Source organism: Nothobranchius furzeri, chromosome 7 (genome assembly GCF_043380555.1).
Source record: "Nothobranchius furzeri strain GRZ-AD chromosome 7, NfurGRZ-RIMD1, whole genome shotgun sequence".
In the NCBI taxonomy this organism is placed as follows: domain Eukaryota; kingdom Metazoa; phylum Chordata; class Actinopteri; order Cyprinodontiformes; family Nothobranchiidae; genus Nothobranchius; species Nothobranchius furzeri.
The window spans coordinates 53183547-53195447 of NC_091747.1; the positions used below are offsets into that span (position 1 = coordinate 53183547).

General features: G+C 42.3%; 1 protein-coding gene across 1 annotated transcript; it reads left to right on the forward strand.

Moving 5' to 3' along the window:
* The first annotated feature begins 7300 nt into the window (after nucleotides 1-7300).
* Nucleotides 7301-11209, forward strand: pi15a (peptidase inhibitor 15a). The gene is made up of 6 exons (XM_015955288.3): nucleotides 7301-7422; nucleotides 7494-7806; nucleotides 8253-8371; nucleotides 9851-9983; nucleotides 10070-10185; nucleotides 10826-11209. The coding sequence occupies exons 2-6, from the start codon at nucleotides 7531-7533 to the stop codon at nucleotides 10959-10961; spliced, it is 780 nt and encodes a 259-aa protein (XP_015810774.3). The 5' UTR covers nucleotides 7301-7422; nucleotides 7494-7530; the 3' UTR covers nucleotides 10962-11209.
* The last annotated feature ends 692 nt before the right edge of the window (nucleotides 11210-11901 follow it).

The following is an 11901-nucleotide window of genomic DNA, read 5'->3' on the forward strand; positions in this document are numbered from 1 at the left end:
CTGAATCTTTTTTATGGCATTTTAAACACAGTTACTTCTGTGAGGTTCTTCTATAAGATTTGTGTACCTTTATGTGAATGAGAGAGAGAGAGAGAGAGAGAGAGAGAGAGAGTGAGAGAGAGAGAGAGAGAGAGAGAGCACCTAGTTAGCATCCAATATTTCCTGTAGCAGGGTCGCTATTGGCCAGTGCCCCAGAGACATTAAATCCAGTGATGCTGATTGGTGAAACATCTACCAGTTCATCCTAGCAACCAAACTTCATTGGCTGTTAAGCTGCAGTTCAGGGATGCTTTTTCCATCTTCTCTGGGGTGATATTTGTGAGTCTGTTAAAGGAAATTCATGTTAAATTGGTTAAATTAGAGGCAACTGGTTAAAAGGATGTGTAATTACAATTATTATTATTGTTATTATTATTATTATTATTATTGTTATTATTATTATTATTATTATTATTATTATTATTATTATTATTATTATTATTACTATATTTATATTATTTGGGGGCAGCAGTAGCTCAACAGGCTGAGTGGGTTGTTCAGTAATTGGAAGGTTGCGGGTTCAATCCCGGCTCCGGACAGAGAATGCTGCTGTTGTGTCCTTGGGCAAGACACTTAACCCACCTTGCTTGCTGGTGGTGGTCGGAGGGTCCGGTGGCGCCTGTGCTCGGCAGCCTCGCCTCTGTCAGTGCGCCCCAGGGCAGCTGTGGCTACATCGTAGCTCATCATTGATTATTATTATTATCCTGAGCTACTACAGTAATCAATTTCCCTCTGGGATTAATAAAGTATTTTTGAATTTGAATTTGAATCACCATCAGTGTGTGAATGTGTGTGTGAATGGATGAATGATACACTGTAGTTTAAAGAGCTTTGGAGTCCTTACTCTGAGAGGCGCTATACAAGTGCGGGTCATTTATCATTTATAATAATAATAATAATAATAATAATAATAATAATAATAATAATAATTATTATTATTATCATTATTATTATTATTATTAGTAGTAGTAGTAGTAGTAGAATTAATACATTTTAATTAAAGCTCTTTTTAAAAAACTCACAGATCACTATACAGTTTAAGAAAATTTAACATTCAAATAAGCACAACAAAGGAAAGTAATTACAGTTAATGAGTAGTAAATATAAAACCAAGATAAAACACAAAATATAATTATAGGGGATATGCAATCTTGAACAGGTGAGTTTTGAGTTTAGTCTTGAAATGGTGAAGGGTAGTGGTATTCCTGAATTCTGATTGAACATAGAAACACACAGTTAAGCTAAACTGACAAACTGATAGTAAATACGTATATTTTTATTTTTATTCCCTTTACTTCAGAGAGGGCAGTGCACTGATGCATCCTATGGTCGAGCCACAGCTGCCCAGTCTTAACCTCACTTAAACTAGCCGTTAGCTCGTCAATCCCTTTTTACAAACTGGGGTTGTTCATGGAGCTATCAGCAACAGGTAAGACGTTAACTGTACACGTTTTTTTTCCTGGCCCCATTTCAAAAGATCTGAGTAATCCCGAGTTAGTGAGTGAGTGAGTGAGTGAGTGAGTGAGTGAGTGAACAATAATTGAATCCACACCCCACCTCAGACTTTTGCTGCATAATCTTTAAAGTAAATTTTACAAACAAGTCATTTGTACAGAAGCCTTCTGGTGACCTGTCAGCATCTAAAAATAAGCACAACATTTCCAGAAAGCTTTGGGTGACGCTAAACAAATATTTTTGCAATAAAGTGTGTAAGGATTTATTTTAGACTTTTGTGTTTGCATCTCCTGCTTTCTGCAGAGAAAAATACACTCTCCTGCACTGAAAGGTTGGAATGGTTAGGATTCCCGATGGTGAAGGTCTTCACATATTTTCCAGTATCAGCTGTCACTGAAGCTAAAATCCTGATCAAAAACAGCTTGTAGAGTCCACCCGTTAACCTCCCATCATGGAGGCGTTTCCAGGACATTCCCTTACCTTTAAGAGAGAACAACAACCTCTTTGTTGTATGCAAGCAAACAATTAACGTGGAGTGATTGTGAACAGCACGCTGCCACCAAACTGTTATCTCCTCCATTTTGCTGAAAACCATCACAACTTTCTCCACATATTTAAAATTGACACATGCATGCATTTACTGCAATTGCGGTGAGTGCATGAAAAAGAACGGACATATTCTAGTCATGTTTGATTAATTTACATCTTTGATCACCCTAACCCACTGAAAACTGGAGTTGACGATAAAGCTAGAGGAGACAGAAATGCTTTGGGATTCGGCCTTTACAGAAACAATAACAGCAAAGCTGAGTCTGCAGCTTGACTCGGGAACGGAGCACCGAGCCAGCTTTAAAAGATTTTACGAGATTCCTTGTTGAAATAACCAGATCAGTTTTACTGTACTTCAGAACGGGGTCAAAACCTGATGCTCAAATCCAGCTGGATATACAAATATTTTTATTAGCATTTTTTTTTCACCAAATTGGAACATTTTCAACCTTATAATACTCTCTGCTGTAAAAAACTAATAAAATATCTGTTTAAAATTTGTCATCCATGTGATTTTTTCTGTCTACAGAGCTGATCAAACACTTGCTTAGAATGCTCGAGTTTTACGTCTTCTTTCTTGCTATCCCTCCCTGCTTGCTGCTGCTCCTCATTCCCTCTGCTGAGCTGGCACCAAGTCCAGCTTTCAGGAGGCCTCTTGGAGGGGGGGCATGAGGGAAACTTGGAACAACATGTTGTAGGTAAATAAATGCTCTGTCTGAAAAAGAATGCCTTGTGAAGCCATGCTCCAGCCCGCTCAGAGAAGCGCGCTCCCTCCAAATAATGCTCTAATTACTCTTCAGATAATGTGATAATAAGGCTTCAGCCTCTTTGGGAGTCACTGGGTTCACCGAGCAAACAAGGACCAGCCATCCGAGACTGAGAGAATTTCATCTGGGGCCTTGAAGAGGCTGCACGTGAGGTTATTGTGTGTCTGTGCACGTGGTGGGAGGAGAGAAGGAGACAGACTTGACATGCAGGATTCTGTTCAAGTCCAGCTTTTCCACAGTGACATTGAACTTTTGGTCACTATTGTTTGGTCTTAGATCAGAATGCAGCAGCTGACGAAACATGAAAGTAGTGTGAAATGATGCAAAACAGCTGTCTCTCCAGACAAACTGATAGTATGGTGTTTAAAGTAACAACAACATTTTCCCTAACCTTTAAGCTAGAGCTTTAACATTGGTCTCAGTGACTGTTGAGTTAGAATTTGACCAGTTTCATATTTGACACCACTCTGCAGCCCTCTGCTAACCACATACAGCACTTGATAGTTTTGTGGTGTGGGTAGGTGCCCTATAGGGGGAGCTCTTTATCTGCTTTACTGCTGTTAGCTGTTATGCTAGTGGTTAGCATTTTCAGTTTTCCGATTGTCGATAAAAAGCACAATAAGAAGAGAAAAAAGAAGTTTGCTTTTTCTGTTGGCATAAAGCATGGAAGTAAAATGAAAAGAGCGCCTACACTAGTTTGAAGGAGCTAAATGAGGCTGCAAACTCACAGATTGATGGTGACTTGGCTTTGTTGCTGCTGGATTTGAAAGTAGCCTAATAATATTTTTGTCCAACAGTATGGATCTCCTTAATTTGTGGTTTAGTTTAGTATTAGTTGGCACGCTTTAGTGTTAGCGCATTGCTAGCGCTAGCTACAGCAGGCTGCAGCAGGGTTGTTTACAATAGTTGTAATTCCACTTTCAACCAGTAGGGCTGAGGAGAAGGAAACTTCTGTGTTACTTCAGGGCTGCCAACTCTCACGCACTGAGCGTGAGACACATGCATTTGACCTTCCTCATACTCTCTCATGCCAGAGACTTAGACATGCTCCTTATGTTAGACCCGGTTTTATGGTTATATGTCACGAAGCCGCTAATGTTTTTGAGCAACTGTGCATCATTTAATTCATTTTCAACAACATTTTGATTATTTCCAGAGATTAATGATTAAAAACTACACGTTGTCACTTTAAATCAAGCCAAACCTGATCTTTGAAAGGCTCATCTGAAGCTTTGGTCTGATTACTGATACCAGATGAGCATAAAAGTGGATTTTTGTGGGTTATTATCTTAGCTTTTTTAGACATTCATTGAACAAGCTCGGTTTAGAGTAACAAATATTTTTGGCCAATTTCTACCATCGTAATTTCTGAATAATTTTACCGGATTTTCACACGTAATTCCTTTTTACCTGGCCAGTCTGAAACACCCGCTTTCTGAGTCATTTCAGGATTCAAACTAGTACTTTAACTAGTGTGTGTTCTCGGAAGAAGGCCAGTGGAGGCACTGGGCAGGACTTTTTGTGAACTCATGCTGATTGGTTGTAACTCAGTGGGAAATGACATCGGCTGATGTTGCCAAACAATCAGGTGTTTGTAAAATTGGAAGAGTTGCTGATGAAGCAGAATGGAAGGAAAATAAATTAAACAGTGTTGATGCTAAATGTAAAAAAACTGCGGCAGAAATCCGTCTCGCAACACCACAACTGACAGCACCACATAAAAGACGTTTTTTCTGGTCATTTAACAGCTGTTTACACATATGCCCCGAACAGATTAAATTTGGTAGTACTTTGACAGAATTAAACCATCCATCCATCCATTTTCCTCTGCTTATCTGGGGTTGGGTCGTGGGGGCAGCAGCCTAAGCAGAGAGACCCAGACTTCCCTCTCCCCAGCCACTTGGGCCAGCTCCTCTGGGGGATTCTCAAGGTATTCCCTGGCCAGGTGAGAGACATAGTCCCTCCACCGTGTCCTGGGTCTTCCTTTAGACCAGGAGTGGGGAACCCTGGTCCTCGAGGGCTGGTATCCTGCACGTCTTTGCTCCAACACTTCTGATTCAGTGGTTGGTTCACCTGTTCTGCAGCTCATCAGGCTCTACAGAAGCTTGTTAATCACCTGCTGATTGAAATCAGGTGTGATGATGCAGGGTTGAAACTAAAATATGCTGGATAGCGGCCCTCGATGGACCTGGGTCCCCCCCCCCCCCCCCCCCCTTGCTTTAGGCCTTCTCCTGGTAGGACGTGCCCAGAAAACCTCACCAGGGAGGCGTCCAGGAGGCATCCTGACTAGATGCCCGAGCCACCTCAACTGGCTCCTCTCGATGTGGAGGAGAAGCGGGTCTACTCCGAGCTCCTCCCAGATGACTAAGCTTCTCACCCCATCTCTAAGGCAGAGCCCCGTCACCCAGTGGAGAAAACTCATTTCGGCCGCTTATACCCGCGATCTCGTTCTTTCTGTCACTACCCAAAGCTCGTGACCATAGGTGAGGGTAGGAACGTAGATCGGCTGGTAAATCGAGAGCTTCACCTTCTGACTCAGCTCTCTCTTCACCACGACAGACCGGTACAACGCCCACATCACTGCAGATGCAGCACCAATCCGCCTATCGATCTCACGCTCCATCTTTCCCTCACTCGTGAACAAGACCCCGAGATACTTAAACTCCTCCACTTGAGGCAGGACCTCATCCCTGACCCAGAGAAGGCATACAGAATAAAACTTGTCATGTTAATAATGTCCGTGGACACTTTTTGATCAGTGACGTCTTAGCAAAATCATAAAAGGGCCAATTTTGTATTGAGACAAAACAGCAGAATGGACTGAGCCATCAAATTTTCCCTGTCCCGTCTCCCAGAAATTTCCCAGAACTTCACCACAGCTACTGACTAAACAAATGAGTCAATGGTGGAAACACCCTCTTAATGCTCGTGTATTTCCTCACCTGACGTATGCTAGATTGAAATTTGTAAAGAAATGAGGTCTTTAAATACATCAGCACCCCAATCTGGTCAAAAATAAACTATTTCTCCAAACTGAAGTAATTCAAAGAGCTACCCATCAGATGAGATCTTAATTGTTCATAATCTAAAAAACCTTACCTCAGCACAACTAAAATACAACTTTTGTTTATAATTTCTTTAATCCTCTGGAATGATTTTCTTGACTTAAGTTCTGTTTCTCAAACATCAAAGTACACCCGCAATAGAGAGTGTGACACATAAATTATTGGTCGGCTCATTTCTGATTTCTATTCTGGAATAAAGATGAAACCCAAACTCGTATTCTCATTTTGAGCAAATGACCCCAAGTTGAACCCAAACATTGCTCTAAATGATTGTTTTATTTGGATTAATGTGATGCTGACTAGTCTAAACATGTCTTAATAATTCATATAAATAAATTAAATAACCATTTCTGCGTAAAATCACCTAAAGCATTTGTTTTGGCTGAGGAAGAGGAAATATTGGACCGGTTCATGAAGATTTATGTCCTCTGACCACTTCTCTGTGAAACTCTCAGCGAAGGAAGAGTGGGAGCTGAGATGTATAGAAGGAGTGAAACGGAGGAGAAAAATCTCTGCGTGCCTTGCACCTCTCTTGAGTGATATATCCTCTTCACCACAGATCCAACACCTGAAAAATTCATCATTTCCAAAGAAAGGGTGTTTTTTTCGGGGGGGGGGGGGGGGGGGGTTCACCAGCTTTGTCTGCAACAAGAAAAGGAGGAGGGAAGAAAAAAGGAGAAACTCTTCCTGCAGTCACGTTGCCTAATTTGTTCACCAGCTGCCAATGAAAACTCAGAAGTCTCTCTCTCTCTCTCTCTCTCTCTCTCTCTCTCTCTCTCTCTCTCTCTCTCTCTCTCTCTCTCTCTCTCTCTCTCTCTCTCTCTCTCTCTCTCTCTCTCTCTCTCTCTCTCTCTCTCTCTCTCTCTCTCTCTCTCTCTCTCTCTCTCTCTCTCTCTCTCTCTCTCTCTCTCTCTCTCTCTCTCTCTCTCTCTCTCTCTCTCTCTCTCTCTCTCTCTCTCTCTCTCTCTCTCTCTCTCTCTCTCTCTCTCTCTCTCTCTCTCTCTCTCTCTCTCTCTCTCTCTCTCTCTCTCGGCTTTTGCATCCCCGCTTTGGAAACCCGCACAGCTGCAGCCACACTTTGAACAAGTAACCCTTCCACTGAATGAGACAAAGAAAACTCAAAAGCTTAGATTTAATGCTGGCTCTCATCCAAATCCTGATCAGTGACCAGCGGAGCGCTGGAATCTCCAGACTGCGCCAATTCGAGTTTTAAATCCGCATTAATATGACCAATAAAAGCTTTACATTTATTTTTTAAACACTCAAATGTGCGCTGTTCAATATACAACAGTGCACTGTGCATCCTTTCAGATGGGTGAGAGTCGGGGGTTATTTGGGCTTTTACGCACCCAGATGATGATGTTGCGTCTCAGGTGACAGGGAGGGGCTGTGCGTCTATACCTCCGAGGCGCGCGCACTTCCTGTGCTGTCCGCTGAGATATAAACCCGCAAAACGGACTCTTTGTGAAACACTCACAAAGTTTGGAGCAGCCTTCTTTTCTCTGCGCGCTGCGTTACGGAGGCTCCAGGCTGCGCGAAGCAGAAAGGTGAGACGCCGGATCAGATGAATGAAATAGATATTTAAAAATAGATTTAGCAACTCTGGTTTTATTTTCAGGCGCATCTCGGAATATTCTGGCAATCTACAACCCAAAATGAAGCCCCAGTTATTTGCTGTAGACTTCATCCTCCTGTGCGTATCTTGCGGGGCAAGTGCACTGGCAACAAGTGTTCTTGCAGCGTCCACGTCCTCTCCGAGTGCCAACATCACCAGTCTGGGCACAGCGCATCGCTTTGGAAAAGATGAGCCAGCTCCTTCCAAAAGCAGGAGGAAGCGTTTTATTAGTCAGAATGACATGATCGCCATCCTCGATTACCACAACAAAGTCAGGGGCAGGGTGTTTCCTCCAGCATCCAACATGGAATACATGGTAGGTGTTCCAAACTCTCTTTTTCTGGTAACAATTCTGCGTTTTTACTCACAAACAGGCTAATTCTGCAGCAGGATGAAAATTGGCACATGCATTTTTATTTGGTTTTATTTGGCAGCCCTTTGCACCACATTGGACCACAGCAGGGACTCACAGAGCTTTAACGTAAAACCAGAAGCTTTCTGGAAGTGGAGCATGCAGGGAGGGGTGCAAGCATCCGTTGGTTTATTATTTTAGCTGAGAACTGACTCAGACTGAGTCATTTTTTATTAGAATATTCATAAAATTGTCTAAAGTCTTCCAAATAAAATGCATTGCTACTGTTTTCATTTCCAACGTATGAAATGAGTGTGCACGTTAATGCTTATCACATAAAAGATGAGAAGTGTATGTTTGCACCTGTAACTGCACCCTAATGCCCTCTCCATGTTGCTGTGTGTGTTCAGGTGTGGGATGACACATTAGCAAAGACAGCGGAGGACTGGGCTCACTCTTGCTTGTGGGAGCACGGACCGCCTCACCTCCTCAGGTTCCTGGGTCAGAACCTTTCTGTCAGGACGGGACGGTGAGTGCAGACATCTGCAGATGACTTTCTCACTCTGCCTCTCTCATCATTTCTTCGCAGCCTCGTTTTTGTTTCTCCTAAAAAAATTCTGCGCCGTGACCCGGGGACGGCTTGAGGAATGCTCCCGTGACCCATTTATATAAACAAGAGTTGTACATTCAGCCATGACCCATGAGGACACAAAGCTGAGCCCTTCAGGGGGCCTTGACTTTCCATTTGGAAGCTGAGGGAGCCTCCATGTGTTCGTAGGATTTTATTGAGGTGCAACATGAGTCTCAGGGGAATTTGGCCTTTTTCTGCTTCCCCCCTGCACTCCATGATAGACTTCTATTATCTGGAAAAGACTGCAGCTAAACAATGTGTTCTTTCCTTTTATCTCTTTATGTGCAAACCAGTACCACCATTGGATGGTTCAAGCTGTTCTTTGGCATCAAACGTGAAAACTCTTGGACTCATTGGCAGCCAGTAATCTTTGCACCAAGATGAAGCTCCAAAAGACTTTAATTGCGCTAGCAAGTTTTAAAAGTCAAGCATGGTTTGGAACATTAAAAAATTATTCATATTAATCCATAATGTGAGTAAATTTCAGATCATTTGAAGCAGAAAGGTGACAGTTGCTACTTTTTCCTGTTTAGGACAAAAATTATTTGAATACATTTTACATTTTAGTCAATTTCCCTTAATTCTTTACTTTGAAGCAAAACTAAACATGTTTTATGCTTTTTCCTCCTACCATTTGAAAGAATTACAAAGGTCTTCAACAGCCTTGCCACAGCCTGCTGTAGTTAGCACGTGCACTTGCGCTAACAAGAACTAGCTCTAACAACAAGCTGGTGCTAACACGAGCCAACTGATTCTAAATAACCCACGATGTAAAAAGATCCGTACCGTTGAACAAAAACATATTATTACTTATAAGCCCAGTAGAAAAAAAGCCCACCATCAGTCCTTGATTGCATAGCCTCCTCAAACTAGTGTAGGCTGCTCGGGTCATGTTCACACTGGTTTTAGCTCTTTGCTTCACCTCCAAAATCATTACTTTTACTTCTAGGCTCTGTCATGATGCCAACAAAAAAAAATCTAATTTCTTCTTCTTGTGCTTTTTACTGATGGTCAGCAAACAAAAAATGCTAACTGCTAATCTTTATATTAGCTGCAGGCACAATAAACAGCTATTGCCATAAACGGGTAGCGAGCTCTCATCAGTGTTCCTACCTGAACCACAAATTTGTTAAGTGCAGTTTCTAGTCAGAAGAGGGCTACTGAATGCTGTTCAATGTGAATTTAATCAAGTCTGTGGCTGAATAATCACTGAAACCAGTTTAATGCAACAGCTTAAAGTGTTAAAAACAGTTATTTTAGTAATATACAGCAAATAGGACATTTTTACAGGAAGATAAATAAAAAAATGAAATGTTATGATTTATTTTAGTTTGTTGATACACCATGGTCACACTTTTGCTTTTGAATCATTCACAGCTATCGGTCCATTCTCCAGCTGGTGAAGCCCTGGTACGATGAGGTGAAAGATTATTCCTTTCCTTACCCTCGTGACTGCAACCCTCGCTGCCCTCTCAGGTGCTACGGACCCATGTGCACCCACTACACACAGGTACAGCCGCAGTCGTCATGCATTATATATGTTTTATTAAAATAAATGTTGAATTGAAGCTAACAATCATGGATCTTCCTTTCTAGATGGTGTGGGCAACCTCTAACAAGATCGGCTGCGCCGTCCACACGTGCCACAACATGAACGTATGGGGGTCAGTGTGGAAAAGGGCAACGTATTTAGTCTGCAACTATTCACCGAAGTGAGTGAGAGTGAACGTACCTTTATTTAGAGCTCATTTCAAACTGCAGCAAGGCGTTTTAATGCCCCATGAACGTGTTAACATGATTAAAGCTATGGTGACGACAGACTTAATCCCAATTCGGCTTATTCTGTCCTGTGCTGAGTTATAAAATGCCACCCATGCTGATGAAGGACCCAGATAACCCCGATGCAAGCGTGTGCACCAGTACTCCCTACAGAACCAAAGTAAGACTTGTGACTCACTCGTGACCTCGGTTATTTAATCCCAAACAGTATGTAAGAGTTACAAGCTCATAAGCTATTTAGCTGTGGTCTCAGATTTTCATTTTTCTTTTTTAAAAAGAGACAGTGTGGTGAGTGTGGACCCAGTCCCACTTTCCACTCTGGAGAGGTCACTGCGGTCGCCGTGGAGATAGAAAGACAAGGTCTGAGGAGGATGCCAGCTGGCAGGAACCTGATAAATCAGAGATGCGTCATGACAAAAATCCAATCTAGACCACTTAAGAATGCCTGGCACACACAGTTACCCTATAATTCACCTCTAGGTTTAAACACCCAGCGTATAGAGCCGCCATGGGCTTGTAGGTTAGGGTTAGTCTTAAACCCACCATTAACCTTGCGTTTTTATTTTCCTGTAGGGGTAACTGGATCGGAGAGGCTCCTTACAAGGTTGGTGTGCCCTGCTCCGCCTGCCCTCCCAGCTATGGGGGCTCGTGTAGCAACAACATGTGCTTCCCAGCACTCAAGACAAACTACCTGCACTGGTTCAAATAAACACCAGCTTCCTCCCAACACAAGCTGATGACCTATAGCACCGTGGAGACATTGATTTAATCAAGTACGGATTTGCACAACTGCCAAGCACCACACTATTTTGTATATAAGGGCTTATTTAAAGGTAGGACCAAACATGTGAAGGCGATTTGATAACATGTAAATAACTTGTACATTTATTTGTTGTGATTGTGTCAAATATCTACGACTATTATTGATAATGAAATATATATATATATATAAATATATTTATGTGACAAATGGGTCTTGTGGCAGACACCCTTGTTTTTACTGTTTGACTGTTGCAGTGTGGTAATGTAGTACAACCATCACGACTCCTCATGTCTGCTCACTTTGGTGCTACGGGCATCACACCTCCATGCTGTGTGCTCCGCCCACACAAGAATGTCGAGATCAAACGGGATCAAAAAGATCAAAGCTGTTGACCTCAGAGGGATAAATCCACTGGATGCGTCGGTATTCCTTTTGCTTCCATGCAGATGGCAACCTCAAGACTTTCTACCTACAGGAATAGGTTGGAGGACCTGCGGGGTAGCTAGCATCAGAACAGTTTCCAGTCAGAGAATCAGGATGAAGGTAGCGAATAGTGACTCAGAGCTTGGTCAGAGCGGATTGTGGCCAAATAAAGTAACTCAACAGCTATCTACCATTAATTCAATTCATTTAAGTTTATTTATATAGCGCCAAATCGCGACAAGAGTCGTCTCAAGGCACTTCACAAAGTAAACATTCCAATACAGGTCAGTTCATTAAGCCAATCAGAAAACAGTTTCCTATATAAGGAACCCAGCAGATTGCATCAAGTCACTGACTTGTGTCAGTGACTTGATGCAATCCTCATACTAAGCAAGCATTTAGCAACAGTGGAGAGGAAAACTCCCTTTTAACAGGAAGAAACCTCCAGACGATCCTGGCTCAG